The sequence below is a fragment of the Amia ocellicauda genome, chromosome 13 (assembly GCF_036373705.1).
Source record: "Amia ocellicauda isolate fAmiCal2 chromosome 13, fAmiCal2.hap1, whole genome shotgun sequence".
Lineage (NCBI taxonomy): Eukaryota > Metazoa > Chordata > Actinopteri > Amiiformes > Amiidae > Amia > Amia ocellicauda.
The window spans coordinates 25612622-25632913 of NC_089862.1; the positions used below are offsets into that span (position 1 = coordinate 25612622).

Below are 20292 nucleotides of genomic sequence, written 5' to 3' on the forward strand. Positions count from 1 at the left end.
ATGCCCAAGCTTGCAAACTTTAACAAAGCTGTGAGGAACTTATGAAGACTGTTTATTAATTCTTACTGAAAATGTCTGATCGAGTGTGTTTGTACATGAAGTTGTTGATAAAAACTTTGTTTCTGTCAACAAGTGAAAATCTTCAGCTGCTGTGACGTTAGTGAGTGTGTCCTACAGTTCATCTCTGCAGCTGCTGTTATTGCAGTGACTCTGTCTGGAAATGACCCAATGACACTTTGAAAACAACAACAATTTATATACTAAAATATATCTCAATAATAACAATAAACACACTCATAATAATTGTAAAATTGCAAAATTGTATCATTGCCCCTAACATCTCTAATAGGAGAGTTCAAAATGTAGGGACTTAGCAAAAGCAAAACAGGAGTGTTGCAACCAGAAATGATCTCAGTGTCACAGCAGGGGTCAATGAAAGCAGGTTGCTCCATTTTAAAAAGTTTGCATTCCCCCATTAGTCTCTTTAGTAGTTATCCAATGACTAACCAGTCGATTAGGCAATACTCTTCATGGTAAGACCTTCAATTTAAAAACAAGGGTGCCAGAATGCATCCCATTTTGTCTAGATGCCAAACTAGACAAATAGCAAGGTCAAAATGCTTTATGCCCAAGTATCAATACAGCAAAATCAATGCATTATGCACCAACAAAGGGAAAGCATAACTAGAGGTTGATAACAGTTACACTAAGGAATTTGATAGAACTATAATTACAGAGCCAGACTGATACATAGCTAGATATGTTCTGTACTGTAAAAATTGGCTATACATAAAATTAGATAAGCATTCCAACCATGGGAAATGAAAAAAAGGGCAGATCTTGGACTCATTCCATATGTTTATTCATTGTGTGTTGTACTGTTTTACAACATGTGGTTAGGTATTTATACGTCATTTGCACTTCCCATTGGGAAACAAGGCATTGTTTTAAAAAAAATGCACTCCAATTACAAAATGAGAAAATAATCTCTTGCAAAGTCATATAGTATAAATGCAGAACATCTGCAGACATGAAGGCACAGCTAGGTTAGTCATGTCATATTTGATGTCAACTAAAATGAACACCAAGCTTTCCGACAGGATTGCTGCTCTTTGTCTCCTTTTCTTAGCAGTCTCTGAATGTAAGTAATCTCAGTTTGACTGCAGGCGAAATTATATTGTTTAATTGTATTTTGTAAAATAAATTTTAAACTGTTTAAATCAGTATACACTGTTTGAATATCGTAGACTTAAAACTGCAGTGGCTATTGCGGTAGCACATGCATGTCAATTAATCAGTGCCGACCGGAGGAGAGAACCCTGATTGACTTTCGACTGGGGTGGGGGGTGGTCTTAGTCTGCTTATAGTTGATGCCAGCCCTGCAGGTAGTGCCTCTTAATTACAAAATTGTTAGATTCTTATTTTTGTTTGTAAATGTGAAACAAAAGGTAAACATTGATTCTCTTAAAGTTAAACATTGAATTTACTTATCCATAAAAAAATAAAAGTGAACATCCCAATTCAGGGAATCATCCATAAACTGGATAAGTGAAATATTAAATTGAAATCAGCTGCAATTCAATAATTGCACATGGACTCTAATACCTTCAACTCCTTTGATGCATTCTTTACCACAGTAAAAATATAAAAATAGGAGATCTTCTACATTGTGCTGACTTTCAAATTGCTTTATCTATATATCTGTCTATTTATATTTATTAATTATTTTAAAGGTTTTACCTTCTCCAGAGAAGGACTCAATCTTCGCTGTCAATGCATCAACAAGGAGTCAAGATTTGTGAACCCAAAGCAGATGAAGAGCATACAGCTGATTCCTGAAGGGCCACACTGCAAACATACAGAAATTCTGTGAGTAGAATAAATGACTAAAAAGAAAGAAAAATAGAAATGAATATGAATTATATTTGTCATGAAATGCATGTATACATGAAACAAAGTTATGCATAGAGGGTGTCCTGGTCAATTTTTTATATATACATTTGGTGTGTGACATTCTGTTAATACATTTTGGTTTTACATTTGCAATGGATCCACTGTTAAGTTAATGCAAGGCAGGTATTCTCAACTTGATCCATATTAATGTGTTTGTGTTAGAAAAGATAAGCTGTCTGCAGTATATATTCAGCTACTGCCAAAGTAGCACATTTTGTCTTTGGCTTATTAATACTAATAGTAGTAGCTGTATCAATTACAATATTTATCTGTTTATAATTGTGTGCTCCACAGCTTTCATGATTCAAAATAAATATTTGACTTACTGTTTCAGAAAAACAAGCCACTATGAAGATTTACTATAAAGACCCCTAGACTAACTTCCTGTAATCCTTGTTCTTTTAAACACATTAGTTGAGCTAGGTAGCGTATGCTTTGTCAGCTGAATGACAGAATGCAAATTATTCTAATGTCAACGGTATTGCTTTGTTCTCTACTTTTCCCCCTGCAGTGCATTACTGAAAACAGGTAATCTAATTTGTCTGGACCCTTCTGCTGCATGGGTGAAGATAGTCATGAAGAAAATCCTTGGAATGTCCCAGACATAGAAGATGTTTTATTTTCCAATTACGAGACCAAAAGGAAAACCATTCATGATTAACTTTTTAACAATTTAAGAGGGACTCCATGCAGGGTTTATGTCCAACTTTAATGTATTTTATTCCTCCAAATATAGCATTATACTTCTCTGCATTGTGCTGTCTGTTTAAATAACACACCTACAATTTGTTTCATACATTAATCATGCTTGTAAATTGACCTCACTTTGTTTTCATTTTGTGCTCTGTCATGCACAGCGTGTTGAATATAGGCTGCGGTGAGTGGTGACTTTAATAAAAAAACAACAAGTGCTTTGGTTTCAACCCACATGAAAGAACTAGTAACACATGTAATGATGCTTTATCTAAGAGGAGAATATAAACATTAACGCACTTATGTATTTATTTTCTTCTTAAGGGCATGACAAAGGACATAACACAATATGAAAAAAGAAAGATTGAGATTAGATTGTCTTTTTCTTCCTTTTAAAAATTGAGTCACATATTTTAGCTTTACATTAACTCCTTGTTGTTACTACTGATTAAGTGTGGTAAGATGTGTCCTTAAATAATATGGTGTAAATAATTTGTATTGTTTGTATCTTGTCATTCATCAGTAAAATACATTTCAAATTATGAAACCCTGAAACATTCCCTTATGCATGGAATAAGTAAAGAATAGAAAGTCAATTGTAGAATAAAAATGACATATAGTGCATAAGGACAAAAGAATACATAAGTTGCAGATTATATTTGTCACATTTTTCACATTATGGACATATGTTTTGATCAGTGGAAAAACTCCTCATTAAATCCATTCTGATTTCATGTTGTAACACAATCAAATGTGGAAAAGTCCAGGGGGGGTGAATATTTTTGAGAGCCACTGTATATTATTATTATTATTATTATTATTATTATTATTATTATTATTATTATTATTATTATTATTATTGCTGCAGACACCTTTATCCAACAAAACAGAACATATTTGGCTAATAATCTGACTAACAGTAAAACATTCTTATCTTACACCGTATTATCCTTCAATGTCTCGCTACAGTACCCAGAACTTCAGACCATCCCTAAAGACTTCATGCCCCACAAGGCACTTAAATAACATAAAGTGTAAATAATTTGGATTGTTTGTATCGTGTATCATTGTTTGTATCATTCATCAGTAGGTTACATGTTTCAAATTATGAAACCCTGAAACAATGCACAGAGAATATAAATGTGTAGTTGAACTATTGGTCTGATTGGACTGTTTATAAATGACATGGTACAAATGCAATTACATTTCCACAGGTGTTGCAAGGTCAAAAACAGTACATTTAGCAAATCTAAAGAACAGAAATATTACATTCATACATTCAAGGCATGTGATATCTGTAAATATGAACATGAGATTTGACTTCCTTTTTTCACTTTCTGTTTAGGTTTTAGAACCTCAAACGACAGCTACACATTACATATTTAAACTCTTGTACTTCCTTGGTGTCTTACAAATGAAAATATCAATTCAGTGTGAATTCAAATGTTTATGAAAATTCCATAGTAAAATGTGTTGATTGCTGTACTACTTCACTATACTCTCCAGTCCTCGAAGGTCTCCTGAAAAATATATTTTCCTCCAGCTCCAGAGATGTATATGGTACTGTCATACTCACATGGTAAAATGCAGACTCACTGCTAACTAACATTGTGCTCATTACTTCATAGCATCATCAGACTGTTTACTGCATGATTAGATTCCCCTAAACATGTGAATCCTAAAATGTTTTTTTTTAATCCTAGGGATTTTTTTAAACTATACAATGTAGTTTTGAGTTGCACATGACAGGGGACTCAATATCAGTATAAAAGTGGAGCAAAAACGATCAGGTTCCTAACAGACTGAGCCAAGAAGAGGAGAAGAAGGGAACATGCATCCAGGCAGGAATCTTCTGTTAATTTGGGCTGTACTTGGCCTTGCCGTCCTTCTGACAGAAAGTAAGAGATTAATTACAACTATTTATATCAGAGAAAGAGAGATATAATAACAGAATACATGCATACATCTAATTATTATATTGAATCAACACTCTGCTAATCAAGATATGTGAATTTAGCAGGATGTTTTTATTTTTTTAGTATATTCATTGGGCTCTCTCTATTTTGGAAATTTTATAATAATTGTACGATTTAAAAGCCATGGGTGAATTGCTTGCCAAACCCAGCTCTTCTCATCTCTACTAACTGCATTAATTAATGTGTTTTCAGGTATGGGAATACTAGGAGTGGGTTACATCAAACACTGTTCTTGCGTAAAATATGAATCCAGGCGCATCCCGGCAAAAAAGATAAAACAAATCCAGGTCATTCATGGTGGAGCTCACTGCAGGACCATTGAGGTCATGTAAGTATTACAAACTGCTTTATTCATTTATATGGAACATATCATGCAGCAAAGGAATATATATATATATACTATATAGGGCTACCCCAGGCTGGGCAATTTTAGTGAGTCCTCAGACAAAAATGTATCTCTCAGCTTCTTTTTTGCGAGAGAAAGGAATAATGGAAAGCAATACCATTATTTGTTTATTTTTATCTTCAACAGCGACTAAAATGTATACGAATTATTCAACCAGTAAAGAAATTCACTGTGCCAATATAAAAGAGAGCAAAACACAAGTCAGATTATACATAAATAGACATGTAAATATTAAGAGAAACACAATATACATTTTTCAGAGCATTCCTTGGGTGGGTGAGCACCAAAACAAGCAAATAAAATCCTCGTGCCTACGCCTACATTGTAAAACCCAAGAACGTGAGACGTGTGAACGTGTGGCGTTTATCAATTCAAAGAAGCGTTCAATTCCTAAACAGCAGTGTTTATTTCTATATGGATAAACACTAGTGTTTAGACTTTTTGAATTATTATTCAAGATTAAATGTGCTGTGTTTAATCTATAGATCTATTAATCTATTTTAACACAAAGTTGTGTAACTACAAACAATAACTAATAAAAAACACAACTTTTATATTTACAAAATTACAACACACGTGTTAAAAAGACACTGTGTGTTGTGCTTTGGTGTATTTTTACACAAAATTCTGTTGTCCAAGAACAAACACAGACTCTGTTAAATTTAAAACATTAGTTCTAAGAGTGTGTTATCGCATTTAGACAAGTGCAACATAATTGTTTTACTTAAAAGTGAATTTCAAATTATTTTTTAAGAAGTTATTAAAATCGATAACTATTTATATGTATATACACTGATCAGCCATAACATTATGACCACTGGCAGGTGAAGTGAATAACACTGATAATCTTGTTATCATGGCACCTGTCAGTGGGTGGAATATATAAGCAGCAAGTGAACATTTTGTCCTCAAAGTTGATGTGTTAGAAGCAGGAAAAATGGGCAAGTGTAAGGATCTGAGCGACTTTGACAAGGGCCAAATTGTGATGGCTAGACGACTGGGTCAGAGCATCTCCAAAATTGCAGCTCTTGTGGGGTGTTCACGGTCTGCAGTGTTCAGTACCTATCAAAAGTGTCCAAGGAAGGAAAAGCGGTGAACCAGCGACAGGGTCATGGGTGGCCAAGGCTCATTGATGCATGTGGGGAGCGAAGGCTGGCCCGTGTGGTCCGATCCAACAGACAAGCTACTGTAGCTCAAATTGCTGAAAAAGTGAATGCTGGTTCTGATAGAAAGGTGTCAGAACACACAGTGCATCGCTGTTTGTTGCGTATGGGGCTGCGTAGCCATAGACCAGTCAGGGTGTCCATGCTGACCCCTGTCCACTGCCGAAAGCACCTACAATGGGCACGTGAGCATCAGAACTGGACCACGGAGCAATGGAAGAAGGTGGCCTGGTCTGATGAATCACGAGTTTAAGGTGTTGACTTGGCCTCCAAATTCCCCAGATCTCAATCCAATCGAGCATCTGTGGGAAGTGCTGGACAAACAAGTCCGATCCATGGAGGCCCCACCTCGCAATTTACAGGACTTAAAGGATCTGCTGCTAACGTCTTGGTGCCAGATACCACAGCACACCTTCAGAGGTCTAGTGGAGTCCATGCCTCGACGGGTCAGGGCTGTTTTGGTGGCAAAATGGGGACCTACACAATATTAGGCAGGTGGTCATAATGTTATGGCTGATCGGTGTGTATTTATATGTATATATGTATTCATGTTATATTAACAATTCAAAGACATTAATAGTAGTAGTATTAGACTAGTGTCTATTTGAATGAAATGGGGCTAATTATGCAGTGAAAGAGGGATATTCTCCCTCATGCCGATGTCCAAAGAGGGTCACATGTTCAATCGCCTGGCAACAAGCTGCACAGCTGGAGGCAGGATCTTGAAGACACTTCTGACTGAGAGGTGGGTAACATCTTCATTTATGTTACAATAAAAAGACAATAGAGAATTAATTCAAAAAGACTTTCACGAAAGCACTGGAAAGCAGTAATATGCATTATTTACAGAATTGTAAATTGGATTAGGTCAATTGGAATTTGAAATGTTTTGTGCCTTGAACTGGACTTTATTTTTTGCACTTTGTATTGCGCTTATATTTTGTAAGTCGCTCTGGATAAGGGGCGTCTGCTAATAAATAAATAAATAAATAAATAAAGTAAGCCAAATGTTAAATTGTTGCTGTTTGTTGTCAATATACATAAAGCATCTGATTCTTGACTGAAATTACTAATTTAGTCCCTAAATAAAGAATATTACTACTCTAATATACTCTAATATTATCCACCGAAAAGACACAGTCGTGCCCTTTCAAAGTAATAAAAGTTTGAGTTAAATATTTAGTGCTTAAGCTGAGTGCTTAGGACCAATATTCTACATGTTCACTGTGAAATTTCTACTTTGATATTTTAGTTTTTTGACCATGACCCAGACTATGGTGTTGTTCCTGTAACTGTGTTTATGCATCTTTTATAGGATATGATCAGTGTGGTTGAATTGGTATAAATGTATTCTTACAGTATGTGAAAAGGTACAACACCATCTGGTACACGATCATCCTACTTTTTTTTTTTATAGATGGACAAGAACTCCAAGAAGCTGCTGTGGTAGGAGACACAAACATAATTTCCTGCCAGGCCAAAATCTGGATGCTGTCATGGTGCTCCTGCATGCATATTAAGTTTTGATTTGGAGTTCACCAGGATTTACTCCCAAGTGCTGGGCTTTCTACAACATTTTATCTTAAATTATCCATATACAAAATAAAAATCCAACAAATACAAGTTTTTTTTTTTTTAAATCACCTCATTCAAGTTTGAAATATAAGAGAATATAAGGTCCCAATTTCCTGCTTTACATTTTATAATCAAATGTATTAATCAAATCACAAATAGTTGGAGACAAAATATTGTTATTGTTATTATTGTCACTTTCATTTATTAGTATTGTTATTACATAGCTGGAGTCCTTGTACATATTGTTATTGTTGTTGGAATTATTGTCACTGTCACTTATTAGTATTATTACAAACCATTGTTGTTCTATAGTTTTTTTCCATATCTAATAAAACCCTTTTGAACATGCAGGTGTGTTATGCAGCTGGCTTACTGTATATATGCCAATACAAATTTGTATTTCATTGTTTTATAACAAACATTTCATATTTTATTAATTAATGTGGCTTAATTATATTTTAATAATCATGATAAATGTTTAATTGTGTATATTTCAATTAGATTGGTATCTCTATCAGGTTTAAATAAATGTGTCAATGCATTTAAAAAGTGTTACAATATATAAACATATCAAGTTGTTTATTTCCTAAACACATGAGCATGTTTATTTTCTAAACACGTTCAAGAAAATAAACGCCTTGACGTGTTAAAAAATGTTTACAGATGTGTTAACTATGTGTTTAACACTTGGGTTTACAGTGTACTCGACAAACTGGGGAGTCTATTCCTGACACAAGTATGATTTAATACAACAGCTAGTGTTTGTTTATTCACAACCAGTATTCAGAAAACAGTTATTATGAGGTTCCAATAAGGTTTTGCCTTGCTGTTATTAGGAGTATAATGATTTGTTTTTCAGTGCTGGTCTTGAGTCTGGAGAGAACATTTGCCTGAATCATCATGCTCCCTGGGTGAAGAGGATCGTTATGCTCATCTTGGGTAAAAAACATCAAAGGTAAATATGTCCACTTTACCCTAGGCTTTGTTTAACAGTAATTAGTACAGTACATTGTATATAATGCTGGCCATATCAAAGAAAATGTGTATATTGCAGTGTTACTAGTGCTGCAGAGAGGGAGAAGGCTGATAAGGGTGGAGGCACTCTCATATAATTATAATTTATCTGACAATGTGGTGACTATGTTATCATACCAAAGTGTATCACACATTCATCTTAATGTGTTAAAAAGGCCACTGAGGAACAAAAAGAAACAGAAAAAGGAAGATTGTTTTCCCAGATGATGATATTGCCATGCGTATACTGCTCAGAACGAAACTGAAGCATTCATAACAGGTATCTATAGTAGTATTATTAGCAGTAGTAGTCAAATTAAATAATGGTTTATTTTTGCTTTTACATCCTAGATCCTTGAGATGACCCAATGTATTGAGATGAGATGTATTTTGGATGTTTCTTCTAAAACACCACCAACATTAACAAAACTGAACAACACATTACTTACTGTTTAACTCTTGCACAGATTAATACAACTAAAGATGAATTGTAGATATTTTGTTTCTTTGCTTTGTTTGATTGAAAAAAAGCAATGAAACTCATCAGGAAAACCTTTATCTGTGATAATTATATGCAACACCAATATGCTATATTTTGAAAATGTTATTATAATTGTACTATATTTATATGCATATATTATTTGTATGATGAACAGCTAAACACCTATATTTTATGTGCCAGTGTAAATATATGTATATATTTGTATTAATAAATAAATACATAAATATTATTAAGATGTGTGAAAATAAAAGCCCTTCACCACTACAATCTTGGATGAAAGATTGCAATGGTTTTAACATAACCACTGTCAATAACGAAATGTGAGTAGGAATGCTATATAAATTCTATGTATATTTTCTTAAAAAGCTTTAATAAACACAATAAATGTCAGTTTTAAATTTTGAATTTTAACATTTTGCATTTACAAGTTATTTCTTATTTCTATGTTTTTTATGTGTGATTTACAATTTCAAATAAAACATTTCACTTGCTGATACATCAATGAGTAGCTGATGAGAGTTAGTATTTCCTTATATGTAAGAATGTTAGAATGATGGGAAATGTGTGCAAAGCTGTCTGCTTAAACTCCAATTCATGTGCTGTAAGTACCATAAAGTTGGAACAGATATGCAGTAAGTATGACTGGTTTCCTAGAAAATATTGGCTAGACAATAAAGAACACTGGAGTTACTAACCACAAAATATTAAACAAACATAAAAAAGACATTCATTTTAGTACATATGATAGTTACCACATCATCATTTGACAATTTGTTTCCTGATAAATGACTCAATTGTGTTCTTTCCAGTCAGCTCTCTGTACTGTAAACTGCCTGAGCACCAGTTGGAAGATAGTGAAGTTTAAGTCTCTTTTTTAAATCAAGGGTGTAATTCTCAGCTAATCCAGATATTTCTGGCTTCAGCCATGGAAGCTTGCACAGAGGTTTTCATGGTTTCGTTATAGTGTTGCAAATTATCTTCCAACAACAATATTGTGATGCTAGAGCCTCATGCTGAACCAAAACAAGGTTTACACAATGCCAAGTCTGTAAATAATCCTTTTTAAGATTATTCAATTGACACTCAACGTTGGAAGACAAAAATAATTAATTATACCCACATTCTAGTCCAACACAATATGTAATGCAAACTGTAGCTATGGTTTAGTTTAATTAGTTTAAGGTCTAAATTAAGATTAGATGAGTGGAACATTGGGAATAGCTTCATATATACTTTTCAGGACACTGTATTTTAAAGATAATTTTGTAAAAATCAAAATAACTTTACAGATCTTTATTGTAAAGGGTTTAAACAATGTTTTCCATGAACATTGAACCTTAAACAATTAATGAACATGCACCTGTGGAACAGCCGTTAAGACACTAACAACTTACAGACGGTAGGCAATTAAGGTCACAGTTATAAAAACGTAGGACACTAAAGAGACCTTTCTACTGACTCTGAAAAACACCAAAGAAAGATCCCCAGTGTCCCTGCTCTTCTGCGTGAATGTGCCTTAGGCATGCTGCAAGGAGGCATGAGGACTGCAGATGTGGCCAGGGCAATAACTTGCAATGTCCGTACTGTGAGACGCCTAAGACAGCGCTACAGGGAGACAGGAAGGACAGCTGATCATCCTCGCAGTGGCAGACCATGTGTAACAACACCTGCACAGGATCGGTTCATCCGAATATCACACCTGTGGGACAGGTACAGGTTGGCAACAACAACTGCCCGAGTTACACCAGGAACGCACAATCCTTCCATCTGTGCTCAGACTGTCTACAATAGGCTGAGAGAGGCTGGACAGAGGGCTTGTAGGCCTGTTGTAATGCAGGTCCTTACCAGACATCACTGGCAACACCGTCGCCTATGAGCACAAACCCACCTTCGCTGGACATAATTTCCTGCAAGACAGGAATGTCAGTGTTCTGCCATGGCCAGTGAAGAGCCCGGATCTCAATCCCATTGAGCACGTCTGTGACCTGTTAGATCGGAGGGTGAGGGCTATGGCCATTCCCCCCAGAAATGTCCGGGAACTTTGCCTTGGTGGAAGAGTGGGGTAACACAGCAAGAACTGGCAAATCTGGTGCAGTGCATGAGGAGGAGATGCACTGCAGTACTTAATGCAGCTGGTGGCCACAGCAGATACTGACTGTTACTTTTGATTTTGACCCCCCCTTTGTTCAGGGGCACATTATTCCATTTCTGTTAGAAACATGTCTGTGAAACTTGTTCAGTTTATGTCTTAGTTGTTGAATCTTTTTATGTTCATTCAAATATTTACACATGTTAAGTTTGCTGAAAATAAAAGCAGTATATTTTTGCTGAGTATATTTTGAGTTGGGTGTGCTGGCTTCTTAGGAAGGTTTAATCATTGTTATTGTTATAATTGGCATTGTTTCCCAGGAATTGCTAGTATACAATGAAAAGATACTCTTAGCAGTGTTGACTATATTCATTATCATTATTATGTTTATTTTCAGTAATACAAAGAACTGAAATAAACAGCTAATATTTGGGAAAATCAATCCTTATTACTTGGTATTCAATCCTCATTACTTGGTATTTATTTACCTCTAACAAAACATTTGCTGTATTGTCTCTGTTGTAGTTATGAAACAGCATATCTTGTGAATAACTAAGCATTTAGAGAGGCTTTCCAGTAAAATAAGCTTTTCTTTCAGGCAGCACTACATTACCTAACTGGAAAAGATTGTAGAATGTGATTAATACATGGGCTAACAGTCAGAATTTTTCACAGTTATTTTATATCAAATCCCCTGCTGTACTACATTTCTGTGAACATACATCAGGGGTAGTCAATTATTTTTTGCCAGGGTCCAAATTTCTTGATCAAGGTATAGTCAAGGTCAAGGGGGTTGGGGTGAAATCAGACCTCCAAATACCCCTTTCCAAACACACACAATTCTGTGAATTACTAATATGCCCCATTGCTTATATTTAGTGCATTTGACAAATACAAAAATATTTAAATAGATGTAAATATAAGTATTAAAGCGCTTTCAGACCAATTTACTAAAGACTATTGTAGGCATATAGATGAACATAATAGAAACTTTCAAGCATTTCTTGTCTTATTAGATTCAAGTCTTTACCACTTCCCTTTATCACTGTACACTGTTCAAAATTAATGTTTTCAAAATGAGGGCAAAGAGGACTGAGTAATTCAGGACGGGGGGTCTGGGGGTCCTCCCCCACAAGATTTTAAAGTCGAAAAACTTAGCTCAAAATCTCCATGAAATCAGGCAGACGTGGATGCTCTGAAACATATATTTGCTTCACAACCACATATATAGCCAGCGAAAAATCCCATATCAACCGAGATTACTCACGCAAACTAGACGCGGTTTCTGATGCTTGTCAATCACAGATCTATTTCGGTGGAGCTCTTACTGTAACGGGTGATGCACAATTTTCTATTCGTGCACATGCGAGAAATATGCCTCTTCATTGGAAATCAGCTGTTTCCACCCCTGATGTTTCTAGGTGAATACAAGCTATGGCACCGTGAACCCCCAGCCCCCCCTAGACCCCATTCACACTTATTAGGCCGGTGTTCTGACAGACTGAGCTACTTTGTCAGAATGAGCTGCCTAGCGAAACTACACGTGCGCAGTGAACGCGCCCATACATCTGTTGGTAATAATTATGAACATTTAAAATGATTTTGGCCCTGTTATTTCATAGTGACCAATTTGCTATTTACAGATGGATGACTCTTGCTGCAGGCCAGACCGTGTATAGAGACGCCCGATCCGGCAATCTGCGAGCAATCAACTCACTAACTAAAGGGAACACAAGCGCTATATAGGACATCCCATATTAATACATAACATCCTATCGGCTAATAACCAGAAAGGGCTGCTACTAGGTTCCACACTATAACAGGCACCACATTTCCATAACAATACATTAAAAAAAAACATGACATACATTATAATACCACAAGATACAATATTTATTAAAAAATACAATATATAATCTGATATGCATTTGCAGTGGGAAATTTTACTTTTAACAACATTGACAATATAAAGGATATACATAAAATAATAATTTTGATTTGTTTATAAAGCAATATTTTGTTTGTACTTATCTCTTTCTGGGACATATTTGAATTATTAGTTTCTTTAAGAAAAAAAAATGGGGGGTGAAAAAACAAATCAATTACATAAGCATTCACCCCCTCTGCTATGACACTCCTAAATTAGCTTGTTGCCTTCAGAATTCACACAATACATTGAATGGACTCTAACACCTGTCTCTGGAAGGTCCAACAGTTGGGTTGTGCATCCAAAGTAAAGATGTTACCATGAAGACCAAGATCAAAACAACTCTGGAATAAAGTTGTGGAAAGGCACAGATCAGGGGAAGGGTATAACAAGATTTCCAAGACACTGACTATCACTTGGAGCACAGTCAAGTCAATTATTAAGAAGTGGAAGTTATCATCCAGAATCTGCTTAGAGCAGGCTGTCCTCCCAAACTGAGCAGCCAGGTCAGAGAAGCCACGAAAAGGACACAGACAACTCTGAAAGACCTACAGCATTCCATGGTCTGAGATGCGAGAAACTGTCCATGTGTCAACAGTAGCTCGGGTACCCGCCAAATCTGGACTGTATGGAAGACTGACATGAAGGAAGCAATTTCTGAAAAAAGCCAATGTAAAATCCCACTGGAATTTGCTAAATGATTTGCAAAACATTTTGTGGTCAAATTAGACAAAAATTGAACTGTTTAACTTAAAAGGAAAGCATTATGTCTGGCGCAAACCAAACACAGCACATCACCCAGGTAACACCATCCCTACTGTGAGACATGATGGTGGCAGAATCATGTTATGTTATGCTTTACACCATAGGGAAGCTGGGAAGCTTCTCAAGGTAGAGCTTTACAGAGTAAAATACAGGCAAATCCTTGAGGAAAACCTGCAAAAGACCTAAGACTAAAATGGAGATTTACATTTCAGCCAGAAAATCATACCAAGCACAGAGTCAAAGCGACACTGGCTTACATATAAGAAAGTGAATGTCCTAGAGTGGATCTATCAAAGCCAGGACTTGAATCTGATTGAAAATCTCTGGCAAGACTTGAAAATTGCTGTCCACCAACAATCCCAATTTAACAATGTAGATTATCATAATCTATACCAGTAAGGAACGTGTCACTAAGAAGTGATGAGTGGAGCATTGAACAGAGCTTCATATTTTTAGTGTCTAGGGCAGGGGTTCCCAATGTCTGGTGATGGAGGGCCAAATTCCAGAGGTTACATGGGATGGGGGGCCGCAGTAGAAAATGACCCACCAATTTTATTTCTTATACATTTCTGTTAGGAACATTTATTAACTTTAATTGTTTTATTATTTCCCCCCAAATTACATGTGCAATTTGTTACAGAAAATTGTCATAAAGTGTAAAAATATAGAAAAGCTTCAGAAAAGGGGTGGTTGAAGGTTGGCTTTGGGGGGCCGTACCAAACATCCTCGAGGGCCACATTTGGCCCCCGGGCTGCACTTTGGGAACCCCTGGTCTAGGGTGATGAATCCAGATATTATTAGTAGTAATATTCCTATTAATAATATTATATTTTAAACTGAGGAGTTGGCATTCTCATTTTACACAAATAAAACATCTGATTTTAATTTTGTGAATTAAAGCAATTCATTAATTTGTTTTCTAAAGAACATAATTTGACCATAGACATAGCCACTTGAAAATAACCTCCCAGTTTTCATTAATGTGCACTGCATGAAGGTTCAGCAAGCATTTGGGAACACAGAGCAGAGGTCAATCTGTTCCCATGTAAATGAGTTGTTAGTAGCACAAGAAGTACATATTAAAAAGCTAAAAATCTGCCATGGTCTTCTCATTTATTAATTCTGTGTGTGCAAATATATTATTATTATTATTTTATTATTATTTTTATTTCTTGTCAGACGCCCTTATCCAGGGCGACTTACAACATAAGTTTAAACAAAGTGCAAAAATACAGAAGTACAAGGCATCAATCATTACAAATTCAACTAGATAAAACATAGCAATTCAAGATAATACATTTTACAAATTCCAAGTAAGTAAGTAAGAGACTCCCTACATCCTGGATGGTGAAAGCTAAGTGCTGTCAAGATGTAGGGTTACAATATATACTGTTATAAACAGGAATCAGAATAAAGAAATGAAAATTTGTACATTTTGCATAGGCATGCATAGAAGTGTCTGCTTTACCGGCTCTTCACTGCATCTGTTTTCAACCCTTATATAATGCAACACTTAACAAATCCTTTCTGACCTTTACACCTAAGTCTGCTTTTAAAATGTGACCTAAGCTTTAGCTATTCCAATAAGCAGCTGCCTGTTAGACTTGTTTCTTATGCAATAAGAACTCCATATAAGAATAAGATATCCATCCATGTAATAAGGGACCTAAGTAGGAACAATGGAATTTGTGCTCCTGTAGGAGGTGAAAAAATAGGTGAGAAAAGATTATAGAATTTGCAGTGAAAGGTATTTATCTAATAGCTTCCAAGCTTATTATATATGCCCCACTGACATTTAAATTAATATACTGACAAATTCATATTCCACAGAACAATTGTACATTGTATTGTAGTTATTCATTAGGATGCAGTCTCAGCTTTTCTCAAAGAAACATTAGTGCTGCAGGCACGAGTGTTTATTTGTTATAGTAAAAACTGAATTGAAAAACAAGTCCAATGTTGACCTGGTCTATATTTGCTTAGTGATTGATGCTGAATGATCTGCAGGTCTTCTACTCCACAGGGATATATAACCTGGGCCTGAGATTAGTAGAGGGACAAGGGTGAGAGTGGGGTTGAGGACTATATTTACAAGAGCAAGCAGAGCTGGAGGAGACAAAGTGGATTACCAATTGAAGATTATCAGTCTGGTCTGGTTTAATGGTTTTTCTTTATCCTTTCAAGTATATAGAGGGTGTATGTGAATGGAAGAGACTATGCAGCTGAAGACGGTGTGATTGCTACCAGTGCCACAAGAGAGAAGAGCGAGGCTATGCATCTTTTTTCTTTGCAATTCGCCTTTTTTTCAGAAGGCTGTTTTTTATTTAATGTTTTAATTTTTGGATAAGTTGTTTAATATTGACTTCCGCTCTACTTGGCTTATCTTATACTTATTTATATTGTTTAAGATTTTTTTTTATCTCCGTTGTATGCAGGGGTTTACAAAAATGAAGGAAGTGGAGTTCGTTCATTGGTTTGGGGTTTTTCTTTTTTATTGACAGTTCTGGACTTTGTCACTTTGGATTGTTTTACATGTTCGCCTTACGGTGGATTTGTGTTAAATCGTTTATATACATTTTAAACCCCATTTCATTAACAGCTGGCGCCCAACTATGATAATTTTAAACACGACTTAGTATTTATTATTATTATTATTATTATTATTATTATTATTATTATTATTATTGTATTATTTATCTAGTCCATATAATAGTCCATGTTTAACTTTAAATGTGAATAAATGATTTGGAAATGCGTTTGTCCCTTCTGTACAATTTATTCGCTGCAGCTGGAATAAAGAACGAGATCTGCAAGCTCATCAAAATGAATTGCCCCATTGGGGGCGTTAAACATCTGCATTTGCATAGCCCATATTAACACGAGTATTGTCCTTGCCTGTCATTTGATATATTGTAGAACTATTCCATTAAAATTACATTCAATCAATTAATCAATTTGTAATTTTTATATCGTCCTTCGCGGTGTAGCCACAGAGCGCTTTACAGATTGATAAACAGACAACAAAAATGAACCATAAACAATTAATAAACTAAAATAATGAATGGTTGCGTATTGAATCCTGTACACCTGATAGATACTGCCTCACAACCCGCCTGCTCCTCGCTGGGATAGCTGGTTGCAAGTGGTAAACCCAAACCTAAAAAAAAACATCACATTATCACCAAGGCATTCAATTATTCATAAATCGTAAAATGAACTATGAAAAACTATCAGATTCAGTGTCGTGCAGTCAATATATTGTGTCTATAGAGTTTACTGATGGGGATGGAGTGAATCTGAGTTGTTGTTTTTTTTCACCTCTCAAGAAAGTAATTTGTCCGGGAAAAACGCCTTATCTGTTTAATTACATTATGGTTTAGTTTAATCCTCATTCTCACATGCAGCTGAGTATAGGCATGGATCTGTCAGATCTGTTTGCCTGCCAGCAGACTCTCTCATTCCTGGAAATTCCCTATTTCCTGAGTGAAGCAACATGCACAGTTTAAAAGAGACGCACTTCAGATCCGACTTACCACAACAATACCCACCCAGAAGAAACTAAGGAAAAAGACCTCAAAGCAACATGACCGGAAAGCTTTCACTCGTGTTACTTTTACTTGTATGTATCCACGGTTTTCTTGATGGTAAGTATTCTCTGATATTTTTTTAATATAGCATCATATATATTGCCTTTTAAAATTACAAGTATTGTGGCATTAAGTTGCGGAACAGGTTACAGGCTACAAATTAATGTCAAGTCACTGAGCAAATATTTACTCCAATATTGCATTGAACAATATTGCATGTGGAGATTTGTTGTGCACAATACATAAAAACAAATGCATGCAAAAATAAAGTGAAGGCTGCCAAAATTAAATCTGTGCATCATTCGGTAATGTTTGGCATGCATGTAGACTATTACTGCAGAAAGCACAGCGAAGGAGTGATATATGCATTTGTATGCTTAGCAAGAAATAAAGTGTCTTCACTGGCTCGTATTGATCCCAGGTGTGCCGATCGATGTTCAGATGCGATGCAAATGCCCAAAAACCAGGTCGGACTTCATCCCACCGAAGAAAATAGCCAATGTGGAGATTAACGCCGAAGGACCCCACTGCAGCACTGTGGAAGTCATGTAAGTATTTGCACCAGTGTTTTGTTATCACATTATTTTTAAGTACTAAAGTTATAACAATACTATATTATATTGTATAGTGCAATACATTACGTGTTTTAGTTATTTGATATTGTTTTTATTTCAGTGCAGAGCTTCATAGTGGAGAGAAGGTTTGTCTAAATCCCAATGCCAAGTGGGTTAACTTCATGATTAAGAAGCTCATGCACAGGTACTATTATTTCTTACTTAAACTGAAAGTCAATTATAAACCTTAAAGCATTTCGGTTGTCCCACAAAGCAGAAAAGGAGGTCCTGAAAGTTGCATATGATACAATGAGAAGGTTTCGTGTTCATATACTGCTCAAAAATTGATTTCTGAAATTGGAGTTTTCCCTTAATTTCTTTGAGCAGTGTATATATATGGAATGCCGTTCATACTGATCATGCTGGGCCAGTGCACAACTTATTCTGAGCTAAAGTGTAGTGTTTCTAGAAAGGAGACCTCCTCAGTTAAAATGAAAACTGGTAAACTGTGCCTCTTGAGGGTCATTTAAAACAATTATAAAGGGCAATGAAGTGTCAAATGATTAACAAAAGAGCTGGTGGTCAAGACACTGTTCCCAAAAGGAGACACAATTAACAGATAATTATACCCAGCTCAAATACAGTGATAGGTGCAGACTCCTTTCATAAATACACAAACGTCTTTCTGTAAATCATACATGTGCTTTGCACTTCAAACTTACTAAAGATTTTAGTAGAAATATAATACAGTTGGATTTATTGGAGCAATCTGGTTAAAGTACTTTGCTCAAGTGTCCAGCAATAGAGAATCATATAACATACTATATGCACAACCTTTTAAAATATTATAAAGACTAAGTTACCTTGTGATGTGGTTCTAACATTGTTTTGTTGTTGTTTTTTTAGTGGAAGACAGAGGAACTGATCAGTATTAGTATTTTGGAGGCAATGAAAATGCCTGAGGAAAAAACAGTTTGAAGGGTACAGTGTCTGGATTTGGCACTGACAGAAGCACTCCTGAGACGCGTCAGCCAGTGGAGCCACACAAAGGGAATGAAACGTTAATTGCTGTTGTAGTTCAAGATTTAAATGGCACTATCTGCTGTTATTTAAAGTACAAATGCAGCTAACACTGAATGTGATGAATTATGCAAATGACTGGAAATTAGTTTTTCAGTGGGCAATTCTGATGCTGCCAGAGGCTGATAATGGTACATTTTCTGTGTCTTATGGTTAAGGATGTATGCTTGTAGTATTTATTATTTATGTATGTATAATGTTAAAATATATTCTACTGTTCACAATCAGTCAGTTGTAACACCTAAGTGACAGCGATTAATGTCTTATGTTTATAATGAAAGCCTGCTGAGTCAGGTAAAAAAAAAAAAACTTGGAATGTATGTAAATAACAAGATCAAAAAGCATTGTAGGAAGAAAAGGGAATTATAAAATCATAATCATATCGGAATGTGAACAAATAATGTAGTTGACAGTTTCTATATTTGTATGTAACATGTTTGTTTGTTAAGCTATATACCCGAGAAAATAAACTATAGCAGTTTTTTGCAATATAAATAAGGTGTTCTTCAGTATGTCCGTGTGTGTGTGTAGAATACATATGACAATTCCTGCAGTTTAGAATTTCATTTAGAAACAAGACTAGTCTTGATCTAGATTGAATTAAGTGAATAAGCCCATGTCACCATTGACATTTTGTTAGACCGATTCCTACAGGATCTATCAGAGTGCATAGACACATGACCTCAAGTGAATGGCTTTGGTAATATAATAGTTTAAATAGAATAAATGACAAATTAAAGATCAAATTATATATATATATATATATATATTTGAAATTCCAAAATAATACTTTAAGCATCACATTGCAAAGATACAATCATAAAAGTGGCATCAAATAACACATTTGGAATTTTCTATCATGTATGTTAATATTGATACTTCACTTCAGTGCAGGCTTTAATGACTACAGAACAAAATTATCTAAAAACACCAATTCCTTGTATTAGGAGTTTTAATGTAATCAATTCCAGGGAAACAAACCTGTGTTTATAGCAGTCATCACAAACC

The 20292-nt window shown here is 35.3% G+C and overlaps 2 protein-coding genes across 2 annotated transcripts; both read left to right on the top strand.

Annotated features, from left to right (window-relative positions):
- Window positions 1–1023: 1023 nt before the first annotated feature.
- On the top strand, window positions 1024–9778 carry LOC136766341 (uncharacterized). Its single transcript, XM_066719753.1, has 8 exons — window positions 1024–1141; window positions 1734–1869; window positions 2465–2548; window positions 3100–3103; window positions 4448–4544; window positions 4815–4950; window positions 8626–8721; window positions 9132–9778. Exons 1-8 carry the CDS (start codon window positions 1054–1056, stop codon window positions 9142–9144), a joined length of 654 nt encoding a protein of 217 aa, XP_066575850.1. The 5' UTR covers window positions 1024–1053; the 3' UTR covers window positions 9145–9778.
- A 7719-nt stretch (window positions 9779–17497) lies between these two features.
- LOC136766675 (alveolar macrophage chemotactic factor) lies at window positions 17498–19782 on the top strand. Its single transcript, XM_066720359.1, has 4 exons — window positions 17498–17707; window positions 18072–18198; window positions 18326–18409; window positions 19111–19782. Exons 1-4 carry the CDS (start codon window positions 17647–17649, stop codon window positions 19127–19129), a joined length of 291 nt encoding a protein of 96 aa, XP_066576456.1. The 5' UTR covers window positions 17498–17646; the 3' UTR covers window positions 19130–19782.
- Window positions 19783–20292: the final 510 nt, after the last annotated feature.

Coding starts and splice junctions, on each gene's coding strand:
- LOC136766341 (XM_066719753.1), top strand. CDS start 1,054: ATGTCATATTTGATGTCAACTAAAATGAACACCAAGCTTTCCGACAGG. Junction 1,870..2,464: donor TGCAAACATACAGAAATTCT/GTGAGTAGAATA, acceptor TTCCCCCTGCAG/TGCATTACTGAAAACAGGTA. Junction 4,545..4,814: donor TGCCGTCCTTCTGACAGAAA/GTAAGAGATTAA, acceptor ATGTGTTTTCAG/GTATGGGAATACTAGGAGTG.
- LOC136766675 (XM_066720359.1), top strand. CDS start 17,647: ATGACCGGAAAGCTTTCACTCGTGTTACTTTTACTTGTATGTATCCAC. Junction 17,708..18,071: donor TATCCACGGTTTTCTTGATG/GTAAGTATTCTC, acceptor TATTGATCCCAG/GTGTGCCGATCGATGTTCAG. Junction 18,199..18,325: donor TGCAGCACTGTGGAAGTCAT/GTAAGTATTTGC, acceptor TTTTTATTTCAG/TGCAGAGCTTCATAGTGGAG.